Below are 14,903 nucleotides of genomic sequence, written 5' to 3'. Positions count from 1 at the left end.
GGACTGAAAACAAAGAAAAAAGACGGCTGGGGACTGAAGCCAAATTTCCCGATAAAACAAACTACAAACTTGTGCAAGATGTCATTTCTTCATCACCAAACTTATACTATAATAATCATGGAAACGTTTTTTTGAGATGAATATTTTATTTCAGTTTATAAAAAAAAATATTAAATATTATTTTTTATTATAAATATGGACATATGTGATACTGTCTGACAAGAGATCTACTAATAATAAAAGATCTACTTTTATGAAAAATATATTGAGTATGTCTCTTATGAAACAGTCTCACGAATTTTTTTCGTGAAATGAGTCAACATTATCGATATTCACAATAAAAATTAATACTCATAGCATAGAAAACAATATTTTTTCTTGAATGATTCAAATAAGAGATCTGTCTCATAAAATATGACTAATGAGACCGTGTCACACGAATTTTTGTCAAACTTTTTATATAAAAAATTAGTCAAGGATGAGGTTATATATATATATATATATATATATATATATATATATATATATATATATATATATATATATCAAGGTTGGTCCCAATAAGTCTTTCTTTTTTTCAAATAATTCAGTTACTGACGTGTGGACTGCGAAAGGTTCAAACTTGGGAAGAAAGATTGCATTTACTATTGTCTTTGCAAATTGTGTATGCTACACATTCCTACACGCGATTATTCGCGTACATTTGTTTCGATTGATTCATTATTTTTTTCATTAATGTTTAGTTATTAATCATATTTAAATTTAAATTAAATTTAATATATATCTTATATTTTTTTAAAAAGAAAAATCAATAGACGATTATAGCCAAAAAAAAAAGATTTATCAATTTTAAGTATTTTAGGAAGTGAATCTTGTATTTTTTTTTAATAAATCAGAAGTATAGATAAATACCAAAAAAAAAATAGTTATTTTAAAAATTTTGGAAACTAGTTGAAAGATGAAGTTATCTCTAGGTTACTAATTCATCAGGGGTACTTTTTTTAAATAAAGATAAAGAAAATAACGTGAAGTATTCAAGTAAATTCATGTCAATGTAAAATTAACTAATAATCAATCTTTTAAGCTAAAACACATAGTCACATTAAGTTGCATGATACCAAATCCAACTCTTTGCATTTGATTAGCTTATTCAAGTAATCCATTTTCAATTATTGCGTAATCCTAAATTGTTCGGTTGAATCGAAGAAATGATACCACAACTTCTCGTGATTTTAGATTCGGGTATGTACAGTACATCTCATATGGCCATATTGATCAATTGAATTTCCTAAACATGGATGGCTAAATTCTTGTTTTGGTACAACTCGCTGAAAAATAATTAACCTCTATTATATCATGTCTAACACGTCCTTACCATATATGTGTTATTTTTTCCGTCTCGATATTTGTATACATCACATAACATGTCCAACATGTATCCATATCGTGTCATTATCATATATAAGTTTTTTTTTTAATCTTTTGATACATCACATAACGTGAATGACACGCGTATCCGTTTTGTATTAACACGTATATTTGTCGTGTCCTTATCAGATCAGCGTGATTGATATATCTGATAAAATACGAGTCAATTTTTCAGAGCGACAAATGTATGATAGCCTAATCCCCATCACTTTAGTTGAATTACATCACAAATTACCATATAATTGTTTGCCATGACCTGCAACTGTGGTTTACAAAAAGTCAATTAACAAACAAAAGTAAGTATTGTTACTACTCTTCAACGTATTACTGAAACTAATAAAATCAGTTCAATGGTTAAAACATTAAATATTATTAAATCAATTAAGTTATCGCAAATAATTTTATGTCATACAAATAAAAAAGGCCAAATGGTCTTTTTTAGTTGGTTGAAACCAAATCTTATCTTTTTCTATTTTAAATTCTTTACGAAAAATCTTTAATTTTTTAATTGGTAAATAACCTGTGATACTTCAGTATTTCTAGGATTTTATGTGATTCAAAATTTACTGAAGGTGGTATCCACTTTAATGATATTGTATGCAGTATGCGCGATGTAGCTTGAAACGAAATAAGAATTACATATTATTCTTAGATCATTTTAATTTTTATTCTTAACTTTTTTATCACGTAGGACTCTAAAACTATTGCCTTTCTATCGAGAGTGGGTCTCATGTGAGACCGTCTCATAGATACTATTATGTGAGACGGGTCAACCCTACCCATATTCACAATAAAAAGTAGTACTCATATCATAAAAAATTATACTTTTTCATGGATGATTCAAATAAGAGACCCGTCTCACAAATTCGACCCGTGAGACCGTCTCACACAAATTTTTGACTTCGATCGATGCATATTAGGTAATGCGAATAATGTTAATTGGGTAACTATACTTGACAACTCACGTGTCACAAGCTCTCCCGAGATAGTATTGGAGAGAATAAAAAACATATAATTATTTTTCAAGACTTGCAACTGAAGTGTACACAAAGTCGGTATTTAAAATTTAACAAGGCAATATAAAATAGCAAATATATATCCTACTCTTCAATGTATTACTGAACATAAATAAAAAAATAAAAAATTAGAAGTTTTTAATGTACAAACCTATTAAACTACCTCCTTAGACCATAATCAAAGAGAAATTAACAACTATGGATCCCAAAATATACAAATCAACACAACTAAACTGGTGTTTTAGAGGTAAAGAACTCTCAAACATTCGATCACCCGATGATGACCGTATCCAAATTGACGAATACTATGTTGTTTCATGTTTGTAGTAATCATAAATCTTCTGGCCTTGAGAACTGGGAGACCTCGATTCTCTATTTGTAAACCACTGCACTGTTTTTCTTGCAATTGATATCCAAAGTCTCATTCTTTCAGACTCGATGCTATTCTCGACAACAAACGAATCTGTATTATCCTCAAAATCTGTGAATCTTGAATGGACTACTATCTCAGACATGGATCTCTTGTTAATGCGACAGGGAAAGTTTGTTTCAAACTCCAAGTTTTTTGTCGAATTGGAGGTTGTAGGAAGGCCAGGAAAATCCGAGAAACTATGTCCAGTTTGGTTGATAGAACTCATCATCTGATCATTTTCCTTCCGAATCTCCTCGACTTCCATGGATTTCTTCCTCATAAATCTTGCACTTAATGCATCATTAAGAAACTCTGAATTCAAGAACTCGAGGTCGGAAGAGCTCACGTTGCTCCAACGATTCTTGAAAACAACATCAGAACAACCAACCACCCTGTGGTTGAATCTGTGGAACTGTTTCTTGAATTGATCAGCACTTTGTCGTGTGGGTAATTCGCCTTCCGGAGACAACCACCTAAAGCTACTACCAATGCTAAATCTTGAATATCCAAGGCCATTTTCTTCTCTTTGAACATAGAGCTCAGAATTGGATTCATCTCTTGGCTCACCAGATTGGCTACTTAAAAACCTCAGACTATTCGAACATGGAAACTCAGAAACGTCTTCCGGACTAATCTTTCGCCTGCAAAGGGGGCAGGTTGAGTGTTTTCGGAGCCACCGGTCGATACAACCGATGTGAAAAGCATGATTACATTTTGGCAGCAACCGAAGAATCTCAACGTCTTCGAACTTCGACAAACAAACCGAGCATTCGAGCCCTTCCCGCGATCCTCTTATAGACGAAAATCTGAAGAAAGGGAGTGACTCTATCACTGCTTTATCGACCCCGGATGCCCTACACCTCAATCGAAACAGTCCATCTTGAATCCGTTGGCCCGCGTTCCGAACATTCACCCCACGGTGGCAGAATTTGGCATAGATCAGGAGAAGATTTGCTAGAAAAAACAGGATGGATAGACAACCGAGCACAAGAGATAGACTTGACTGAAAATTGATTGAAACTTCTGCATTATGTAGTACTTGTGCTCTAACATCAACGATAAAAATCAAGAAAATGAAATGGAGAAGAAGAAATAATTTGATCATGTTCAATTAATAGATTTACTCAGAACTCAAATTATACATAATAGATATACCAAAATATGATTTTTAAACCTTTTTATCCTAAATTTTAAAAATATTCCTATCCCTCATGTCCAACATATGTATGACACTCAACATAGCCGTGTCCTCACGACATTACTATCGTGTCGAATTATATATTTTTCGTCTTAATCATCGGATCCATTACATGGCATGTCTGACACGTATTTCTATCGTGTCTTTACCATATCTGTGTTATTGATACATCCGACGTGCATCGTCTTGTTTTGAATTATAGTATTACAATCAACTGCGTTTTCACACTTTTTAGTAAAGTGAGCAAACCGTGTGATGCTATAGCTCCAAAGCATTTAGCATTTGTGTCCCATCTCTTGCGCCATTTTTGTATTATTTTAAATAATTTATATTGTTAGATTAATTGTTTTTTAAATAGTAAAAAAAATTATTTAATAAATAATTTAAATAATTATTCTTAATTTACAAAAATTATATTTTGTTATTTTAAGTTTGGTTAAAAAATAATAAATTATTGGTGTGTGGTATTTAATTTACTTTAATAATCCAACAAAAATAGATTTACTCACAAATCTTTAATGAATTTATATTATTTATTAGAAGTTAAATATCTTTTACTAACTAACTTTGTTACGGTGACAAAAAAAATTAATATAACATCCTCTAACTATCCAACTACACGTATACCATTTCAATTTTAAAAACAAAAAACTTTCATTTTTAAAAAAAAACTACTTCATATTCTTTTTTTCAAAAAAAAAACTGAAATATGATTTTTTTTTTAAAAAAAATCAGATTCCAAAATTTAAAAGATGTATTAAAAAAAAATCCCAAGTGTCTAAAACATGTGCAACACTCATGTAACCACGTCTATATCGTATTCTAACGGTGTTTCCACGTGCTTATTGTTTTTTCATCCTAATCTTTGGATGTATCATGTGACACGTATATCTATATATCCTTGTTATACCCCTAATTTTCGTGTATGCAACACAACCATTCAATTTTTCTGATTGCCCATACAGAACATAACCTAATCTTCTCTCAATTTAATGGAATCACGTCCACTATCAAGACTTGCAACTAAAGTGTTCAAATTGTCAGTCAACAAGCCAATATAAAAAAGCTAGTATAGATCCTACAGCTACTAGCTCTTCAATGTATTACTGAAACAAAGAAAATTGGAAGTTTTTAATACAAATCTATTTAACTATCCTCCTCCTACCAGAATCAAAAAGAATTTAAAACAGGTATGGACCCAAAAAATATTAACCAGCATAACTAAACTGGTGTTCTAGATCAGGTGAAGAACTCCAAGGATTCGACCACCCCGATGCCCGAATCTGAATTGATGAATACTATGTTCTTTCATGTTTGCATCAATCATAAATTTACTGGCCTTAAGGATTTGGAGGCCTCGATTCTCTATTTGTAAACCACTGCACTGTCTTCCTTGCAATTGGTATCCAAAGCCTCCTTATTCTTTCCGACTCGCTATTTTCGGCAAGAAATGAATTTGTATTATCCTTAAACTCTGTGATTCTTGGATGAACTACTATCTCGGACATGGATCTCTTGTCAAAGGGATAGGGAAACTTTGATCCGAACTCTAAATTATTTGTCGAATCCGAGGTCGTAGGAAGGTCTGGAAAATTCAAGAAACTATGTCCAGTTTGGCTGATGGTACCCATCATCTGATCATTTTCCTTCTGAATCTCCTCAACTTCCATGGATTTATTACTAATAAATCTTGCACTTGATGCATCATTAAGAAACTCCGAATTCAAGAACACGAGGTCGGAAGAGCTCACGTTGCTCCAACGATTCTTGAAAACAACATCAGGACATCCAACAACCCTGTGGTTGAATCTGTGGAACCGTTTGTTGAATTGATCCGAATCCAAATGACTTCGTTGTATCGGTACTTCGTCTTCTTTCGTACCCCTACGAGACAAGTACCACCTAAAGCTCCTGCCAATGCTAAATCTTGAAGATCCAATGCCATTTTCTTCTCTTTGAACATAGAGCTCAGAATCCGAATCATCTCTTAGCTCAACAGATTGGCTACTCAAAAACCTCAGACTATTCGAATATGGCAACTCGGTAACGTCTTCTGGACTAATCTTTCGCCTGCAGATGGGGCAGGTCGAATGCTTTTCGAGCCACTGGTCGATACAATCAATATGAAAAGCATGCTTACACTTTGGCAGAAGCCTAAGGATCTCAACATCTTCGAATTTCGACAAACAAACCGAGCATTCCAGCCCGTCCCGCGATCCCCTTAGAGAGGAATATCTGAAGAAAGGGAGTGATTCTACCACTGCTTTATCGAGCCCGGATGCACTAGACCTCGACCGGAACAGCCCATCTCGAATCCGCAGGCTCGAGCTCCGAACACTCGCCACCCGGTGGCAGAATTTGGCATAGAGGAGGAGGATAAATGTTAGAAAAAACATGATGGACAGAAAACCGATCACAAGTGCTAGACTTGGCTGAAAGTTGTTTGAATCTTGTGGACTTTGTTGTACTTGTGCTCTAACATCAATTATGAAGATCAAGAAAATGAAATGGAGAAAGGGAATAAATTTGGTCATTATCAATTGATTCATGTAGAAATTAAGATCTCCAAATATCAAAATATGGGCTACTAATATATTAAAATAATTATACTTATATTATACGCGGGTAGTTGGCTACTTGGCTTTGGTATACATAAATCTTTTTCAATGGAAACTTTCAGAAAGAATGTATCTTATTAGTTGTCAGTTTCCTTGATTTATTCTCTGCTTGTCCTAATGTCTTTCCATTTGTCCAATTTTATTACTTTTTTTTTTTAAAAAAAATGTTAATGTAGGGTTAGGTATTTGCTTATGTTATCTGATAAAGCTTTTATTGCACACTCATCCATTGAAGTCATCTTTCAAAACGAAATTTATTGGATGTATTCTAGATTGATTGACTTAATTATCAAAACTTCCCAAAAATCGATACAATCCGATATTTTACAAATAATCAAATTAATTCCGATGGAATAAAAAAAACGGACTAAGCTGAAAAACTGAAATAATTATCTGATTTGTTCGGTTTTGCCAAATAATATCAGCCAATTTAACCAAGTAATTAATTTTTTTTTTGGAAGTTATAACAGTTGAGTCAACAAAGCAACCAAACATAACAGCAAAACTAATTCGATCGACCCCATTAATCAGAATACTAAATTATTGTTCAATATGTTGATTTTTTTTTTTAAAATCGGTTTTTAGTAATCGTTTTTCGATCGAATTTTGAATACACTGGGCAGTTTTTGACCGAATATCCTCACATGGGATGACCATTTAATTTTTAGTTTCGAACATGATTTTAATTTTTAAAGTCTTACAAATTACTTTTGCCTTCTAATGTAGCCTTCTTTTTCCCTAGACATTATAAGGCAATTAATTTTTTTTTCTTTGAGTTGGGGATGGGAAAATCACAATTGTGTCTCGAACTTGATATATCGTCCTATACTTAAGAATTTGGAGTCAAATGAACTACAAATCATAGGATAATTAATTTAGCCCTCGTAAAATTTAATGGATACATCACAAGCCTAAGAATTAATGTAACTCTTAGCCATCATACCATCTTGAGTTGTCATTAAATTGTGAGGTAACAAATCAGTCAATATTTTATCTATCCTTCGGCCACCAAACCACGTGTCTAACTATAGCTTAATTAATTTCAATTAATGTGATTATTGAGTAAAACTTGCTCCAAGACTATGTAATGCACGGGTTTCTTGATTTATATGGGGAAGCGAGGAGGAAGGTTGACATCCCCAAGATTAGTGGCATGAAGCCCGAATACATGGATTACCTTGAAAAAAACTACACGACATTTTATTTTTCCACATAAAGAAGCAAGGGATCGTCTAAATCTCCACTAAATCCGCCCTTAGCCGCACAGAATTTCCCGGTCTACTCCAGATCCACCACCAGCGTACTCGTTTGGAAATTCATCAGGAAAAGTGATAAGCTGAAACAACTAGATGCATACAAAGCTCGAACAAAATTCATTACCAGATGCTATATCATACATAATATCTGAGAAATATGCTTTAGATTATTACACGACACTCACACCATCTATAAACAGCAAGTACAAACAAAACCGAGCAGAAAAGCGGGTACATGAAAGATGTCCAATCGCATATTCAGAGGATGCCAATGTTATTGATTCACCCTCATGTTAAAGAAAAAAGAAAGAAAGAAAGAAGGAAAGAAAGAAAAAGGAATCCTTTCAGTATCTTCACATTCACAATCAGCTATGTGCGGAGGCAGCCGGATTGCTATTTGGTAATGATGCTAAACCAGTTCCAGACTCTGGAGTAGTATTCTCTTCACTAGCATGCCGTATAAATTCTTCTGGAGACATGTGGGACCCATGGCAAGCACACACTATCCTTATTTGAGTAGGACTATACCGGTAAGTCACACCAGATATTGTCCTTCCATTGGGACTCGGGTCGGTAGTAGATACCCAAGGAAGGTTTGGATACGTACCACAGCCTCCAAATTTCAGGTCTGCAGCAATCCCTGGTCTTATGGCTGGATATTCCGAAGGAAATGATTCGGCTTTGGGATCAGATGTATCCTTCACATGATGGGTTATGTTGTTTCCCGTAAGATCGCCTTCTGCAAGAGAAATAGAGCCTTCGTCTCGAACATGCTTTTTACCATTAGTTTTTCCATGTTCAATTGCTCTACCATCATACTGCGTAGATTCAAAGGCCTTGTGAGCGATCACAGGCGCGACTGCTACACCAATAATACAAAGTGTTAAGAAAGGCAATAGCATTTCCAATGGCCAATGGAAAGATATCCGTGACCTAAAATCAGTTAGACCGAAACTTTTGTACAAACTAATGACAAGGTGAAAAGAACAAGAATAATGGTAAAACCAATTGATATATAACATCACATGTGGTGGCTGCGCAAAATAGCTAACGAGTTCCAAAATTTTGATGTGCGTGTAAAAATGATAGATCAATAGCATGGCATCAGGAGAAGAAAATTATTTAAAAACATTTTAGGGTAAATATCAGAAGTACTCTTTTTGGAGACATTTACAATCTGCTCTAAAATTGCATAACACCAGATCTATATTTCTGTCTTACTTCAACCTAGGAAATCAGACAGTACCATAGGTGCTCTTTTCCGGGATTAAGAGTAATTAATAAAATGAATGGAAAGATGAATAAGAATTTACATGCGACTAGGGCAACAAATCTGTTGTTTTCACAAACATCATTGTACCGCTGTTTCCAATTAAGAGTCGAGTCAATATCTCAAAACATCACTATTTAAGAAGCAATTAAACAGTACTTGCATAAATATTGATTCCAAAGCAATCCCTGCAAATGAGAAGTAAGCATGGACTATAAGTTGAGAGTTAAAAATTATGTAATAAGCATATTTTTTAAATTATGTAACAGTATAATACAGAGAGCTAAAAAGATCATCAGATTGCATGCACTGAAAAACTTTTAAGCAGATTCTGAATAAATAAATTCATATTGATAACATGCTTTGAATTTGAAGCATGAAGCAAAAGTATAGATTATAACAACTGCTTAAGAGATTTACAAACCAACCAAAGGCAATTTTTTATGAGGAAACAGCAATAACTCAAAAAGGTAAATTTTGTGATAACTGAAACTCGATGCAATTTATGTTGTAACAATAAGAGGGGAGACCAGTATCAGATGATAAGTGCAAGTCATGATCATGTCTCAACTACCACTCTCATTTCCAATATGATGCATTAATCTAGTCAATTGTTGGTTGAACATCTCAAACCCTTGAGCTATAAGATGAGCCTTTCAGCTTGTACTATATTTTACTTACAATAATAATGACAAATGAAAGCGTAACCTTGATTAAGCTTTCTGCTGTCATTTTGCATGTCTGAGTTTATGGGATTCTTTCCTGAAAAACCAGAGCGAATTTGTTGATGATGAGAACCAATGCCCCGAGAATTCTCCTTCTCCAATACGGGAATCTGAACAGCAGGGTATCCAAACATCAATGGAAAATTGGGAGGTACACCCGTCTGGATACCAGATCGCTCACTATTTCCGCTAGTCATACCATGGACCACTACAGGCAACGGATAGGTAGAAACACTAGGTGCACCAGAGAGATTAGAATCCCTTATAGATTGTGAGTAAGTCATGTTCGCTAGGTTTGTCGGTTGAGATGGAAAAGGAACATTATAGGAATTTGGCAAGTTCGATATATTGAACTCCTTTTCTGATGAAACGGCAAATCTCTTTGGACCTAAATGTTCTTTGCCGCTTGGATCACCAAATGCATGAAGCTCCTTTCGTGCACCAGATAGGCTTCCACTTACTACGACACATTTTGAGACATCGTCATATCGAGACACTTGTCTTGATGTCGAACCATCGACTTCTGAATCTGCTACATCTTCATTTTCGGCAGCTGACCCATCACATGTCTTTATGGAAATGTGAGATGTCCTACTCTTATCCGTCAAATCAGGGTGAGAAGCTTCTTTCTCATGCCTCTTCTGATGGCACTTCTCATTAAATGGGCCTTTTCTCTTTTCACCTACACCAGATCTATTTTCTTCTTCAACTTCAGTCGACCTCCTCTCATTTGTTGCCCATGTTTCCCCAGTGATCGAATTCTTGGAAGTTTCTGAATCCGCAGATGCTTTGCCAAAGTTTTTATAGAAGTTATCTTCTGATTTTAGGGGATGTTGTTGGTTTCCACCTTCTAGAAAGTTTTTGAACTCGTTAATCAATTTACTACCTCTGTCACCTTCATCCGTTCTAACGTCGGATGAGCTACCATATTTACCTTTCAGTGAATTGTTACTTCCACCACAAGGTAGAGCCAAACTTAGATCAAGACCTTTCTCATCTTCCATATCTAAAATATAAAAACCTCACTCTGTTAACCCTCTACTCTAATTACCTCGTCGAGTAGCAATGAAGCCTTCTAAATACTAACAGGTAACTAAGAAACCATCTGGCTTAAATATCTGTATCAAAACATATTTGATTAGAGGACACTGTACCGTGTTACCGAAAAAGCAAGCAAGAAAATATTCATCCAAGGAAATCATCTCACAGCAAGAATAAACACTAAAACATTTAATTTAAAGTGCAAATATTATAGATCAAGTTTGGTAAAATACAGAGGAAAATTGAACCAAAGTTCATTAAATTCAACTATAAAACCCACTAAAAAAGAATTAACAAAACGTTCCAAATAAAAAAAATCTCTCAGCTCAGCTGAGTTAATGTGATCAATAATTACACAAAATCTTGTACTTGACTGGAGTTTCTTATCTTATGCCGTAAACTACCATTAACTATTCCTGCGACGCTGATCAACAAAACAATATCGTCAAACAACATTTCTCAACAGAAGATAGAAATGTAACAAGCCAACCAAATCAAGCAAACAACTTCCAATTTATAGATCTGACCAGATAAATAGACAAACCCAATTTTAATTAAGTAGGTAAACAAAAAGAGCCGGGTAATCGTGCGAAAGACCCAAAAAAAAAATGAAGTAAATAATTCTCCTCCAAAATAAGCAGAACCCACAAAATTAAACACAGTTGCAAATTAATGCTTGTCAGTTGAAAGGGGAAATTGAAAAAAAAAGAAAAAGAAAAAGGGAATACATACCTGTACCTGAGGATGAAGAAAAATATGCAAGGGAGTTTATGTGGTGGAAGCGAGAGTCCCTGTAATGTGAGCGGTATCTAAGCAAAGACACCCCCCAACTTTGTTTTATTATTTTCACTTTAAATATTATTCTGATGAAGCACGTGCTATTTGGTTTTAACTCTTTTGGTCAATAATTACTTTTCTCGTGCTAAAAAAAAATATGTTCTATTTGTAAATTTTACAAACGTCTAGTGTTTATGTTAATTTATTCTTAAAAATTATGGAATAATAAACTAAGTGGTTTCAGTTTGAATACACTATCTGAAATTATAATTATGACATTATTTCTAGAGTTGGTATAAAATAAATATCTTATATGATAACAAAAAGATGATTATAACAACGAGTTCAGGTAATTAAGTGCTCAAGCCTGATTTGCTTAAGAAAAGTATTGGTCTAACTAAACCGATATTGGGGTCGAGTATGAATATTAAATTTTATACCCAAGTCGCTGCGAATTTGGTGATATATTATATAAAACCCGACCCATCTAGTTTAATAATAACCAGTAATAATTGGCATAAGCATTGCGCGTGTTTAAAAGAGGAGAGCCAATGAAAGTTGCAAAACATGTGAATGTTAGGTTAGCTATTACACCAATACCTTTTGATATGATCCTATTATATAATATTAATAATAATAATATTAATAATAATATGGCTAGCAAACCATGTGAATTGTGTGTCAATGCTTTTCTTATCATGATACAAGAGACTAAATTTCTTGTTTAAAATATAATTATGTTGTTTGTGATTAATTTATAAGTTGTGAGCATAACTTAGTTTAAAAACCTTTAAATTTGGTATCATTTAAAAAAAAATCTTACTGAACTTTAGTTTAAATTCCTCAACAATTTATATTATTATAATTAGACTAAAGTTCATATTCAAAGGTTTCAAATGCAAAAGAAAACCCACCTTTTAACATAACTAGATAATGATATGTTGTTTTGCAGGTGATAATAGTAAGGTCATAAAGTATGTATTATCCATAATATCAATTATCAACTAGGGGTGTGCATGGCGGGTCAGGTATTCGGGTTCGGGTATCCGAAATTTCGGATACCCACCTTACACCAACCCGATTATGTCGGGTACCCGAAATGATAGGGTATTTTCGGGTACCCGATAGAAAAAAAAATTAATTTTTATTTTTATTTTTTTGAAAAAATAAATATATTTTTTTACATTTCACAAAAAATCACGTCATTATATCGAGTTATAGCTAGTCATCATATCATATTATGAGACTAGTAAATTAAAAAAACACATGTATTTTTCACATTTCACAAAATATCATGTCATTATATCATTTTATGGTTAGTCATTTGTCATTATATCATTTTATGATTAGTCATTTATCGTTATATCGGGTTATGACTAGCCACAAAAAAATACATATGTTTTTTAAATGAATAGAAGGATAGACCCATAATTTATATTTATTTTTTTTCGTGTACCCGATACCCAATCGGGTACCCGTAAAATACTCGAATCCAAACCCGAAAATTATTTTCGAGTATCGGGTACCTGACGAACCTTTTTTCCTAAAAAAATACCCGACCCGATCGGGTTTTACCCGATCGGGTCGGATCGGGTACCCGATACCCGAAAATATAGACCAACAATAACGATATAAAATCCAAAGTTTATCGATATTACAACTCTTCATAGTTTTTACTTTTTGATCTTAACATCTTGTTTTCGACATCTTCGAGTGAGTTTTGATAGCTTCTCTTCATCTCATATGCCAATTGATTGGATTTTCTGCTTTTTTGTGCTCTTATTATCTTATCTTCTTTTCTTAATTTTTCTGGCAGGTGGTGAATAATTTTTTTTCTGATGGACCTGAAGTTGAAATACTCTTTCTTTTCTAAACATTTTCGGAGGTATCTTGTAATTTTTTATTTGTCATCAACCCTTCAACTATCATGGACACTATGTCATTATGTTGTTTTAAATTATTGTCTAGTTTAAACAATAATTTGTGTTTGACATTATTTTGCTCCTCAAGTTTTGGAAATAATATTCAGGTCTTTCATCCTGATATTCAAAAACTGTTATTTTTGATCGATGTGAAAATCAAAGAGAAATTGTTGTTCTATTATGGAATATGCTACTTTCAATTGTCTTGCAGATAAACTCATGTTTTGGAAAGCCTATGGACACCGCATCAATATTATCTTCAAAACAAAGTGATTCTTGTCACCAAATTATTTTCTTGTACAATTAATGATACGTGATACATGTTTATGTTTCATTGTATGTTTTAAATATTTAATTATCCTATATGTATTTATATGATGATGCACCATATCATCTTACATACAAATGATCTTACAGTCGAAGTCGATGCAATAGATACAATTGTATGCTTCATTTGTATGTAAACTGTGTAGATAAAGATGAGATCTAAGTTATGTATACATCTGTTAGAGTACAACTTTCCTTTTGCAACTTTGAACATGTAAATACCATGACTGGACAACCAAAATCATAAGAAACTTAGTCACAGAAATCGTATGACACGAACAACAATTCAGCTATACTGACGATGACTAACACAAACGTTGGAGCAAACTGAATTTTAATACTTCCATCATATGCTTTAAGGCTCAATAGTCCCAATTACGGGTCTAAACTAACAAACAAAATCGAGTCGAATATTAGTAAAAAAATTAAGGTTTGAATTTTTTGCTCAAATTTGAGCAGAAATCAAATTTGAAAACTCAATAATCCCGATATACACCTAATCTGCAGCTATATTATCTACACACTAACTCAAGCTTAAATGACAATTCACAACTGTCAAAATTCCAAACTCAACTCCCTTGATGTGCATTCAATAGTTCTCCACAGTTTGACAAAGCATCTGAAGGTTAAAACCGTGGAGTCGATTTTGAGTAAACTTCTTGGAGTGGGCATGCTGGAGTTGGATTATCAGCGTGAAGTGTTTGAGGCTTTGGTCTACTCTTAGTCTTACAGAACGTGCGATTCTTCCCCACGTGTTTTTTATTATTTATATAGGGTTTATGCATGTATGAAGAAGTTCAGGAATGCTACTGATATATGCTTTTTGCTGGATGCGTGAGTATGGATTTTATCAAACCATCGAGTCTTGTAATTTATACTTGAGTGCATGTGTTAGAATGGTTCTAACCATTCA

The 14,903-nt window shown here is 33.5% G+C and overlaps 3 protein-coding genes across 5 annotated transcripts; all 3 read right to left on the bottom strand.

Annotated features, from left to right (window-relative positions):
* Positions 1-2,572: 2,572 nt before the first annotated feature.
* Positions 2,573-3,974, bottom strand: LOC140828149 (E3 ubiquitin-protein ligase ATL42-like). The gene has a single exon (XM_073191134.1). It carries the CDS (start codon positions 3,959-3,961, stop codon positions 2,750-2,752), a length of 1,212 nt encoding a protein of 403 aa, XP_073047235.1. The 5' UTR covers positions 3,962-3,974; the 3' UTR covers positions 2,573-2,749.
* Positions 3,975-5,068: 1,094 nt separating this feature from the next.
* Positions 5,069-6,739, bottom strand: LOC140828148 (E3 ubiquitin-protein ligase ATL42-like). Its single transcript, XM_073191133.1, has one exon. The coding sequence runs from the start codon at positions 6,601-6,603 to the stop codon at positions 5,395-5,397; it is 1,209 nt and encodes a 402-aa protein (XP_073047234.1). The 5' UTR covers positions 6,604-6,739; the 3' UTR covers positions 5,069-5,394.
* A 1,283-nt stretch (positions 6,740-8,022) lies between these two features.
* LOC140825915 (ninja-family protein mc410-like) lies at positions 8,023-11,806 on the bottom strand. 3 transcript variants are annotated; one of them, XM_073187963.1, is made up of 3 exons: positions 11,703-11,806; positions 9,907-11,041; positions 8,023-8,790 (listed from the first exon to the last, which is right to left on the bottom strand). In XM_073187963.1, exons 2-3 carry the CDS (start codon positions 10,925-10,927, stop codon positions 8,294-8,296), a joined length of 1,518 nt encoding a protein of 505 aa, XP_073044064.1. In that variant the 5' UTR covers positions 10,928-11,041; positions 11,703-11,806; the 3' UTR covers positions 8,023-8,293. The 3 variants fall into 3 exon arrangements, with proteins under 3 accessions (XP_073044064.1, XP_073044063.1, XP_073044065.1); XM_073187962.1 differs by having other exon boundaries at positions 11,697-11,792; XM_073187964.1 differs by having other exon boundaries at positions 8,023-8,787; positions 11,697-11,792.
* Between the last annotated feature and the right edge of the window lie 3,097 nt (positions 11,807-14,903).

Source organism: Primulina eburnea, chromosome 3 (assembly GCF_022965805.1).
Source record: "Primulina eburnea isolate SZY01 chromosome 3, ASM2296580v1, whole genome shotgun sequence".
Lineage (NCBI taxonomy): Eukaryota > Viridiplantae > Streptophyta > Magnoliopsida > Lamiales > Gesneriaceae > Primulina > Primulina eburnea.
Note: the sequence above shows the minus strand (reverse complement) of the source record. Positions and strands in the feature narration are given on the sequence as shown.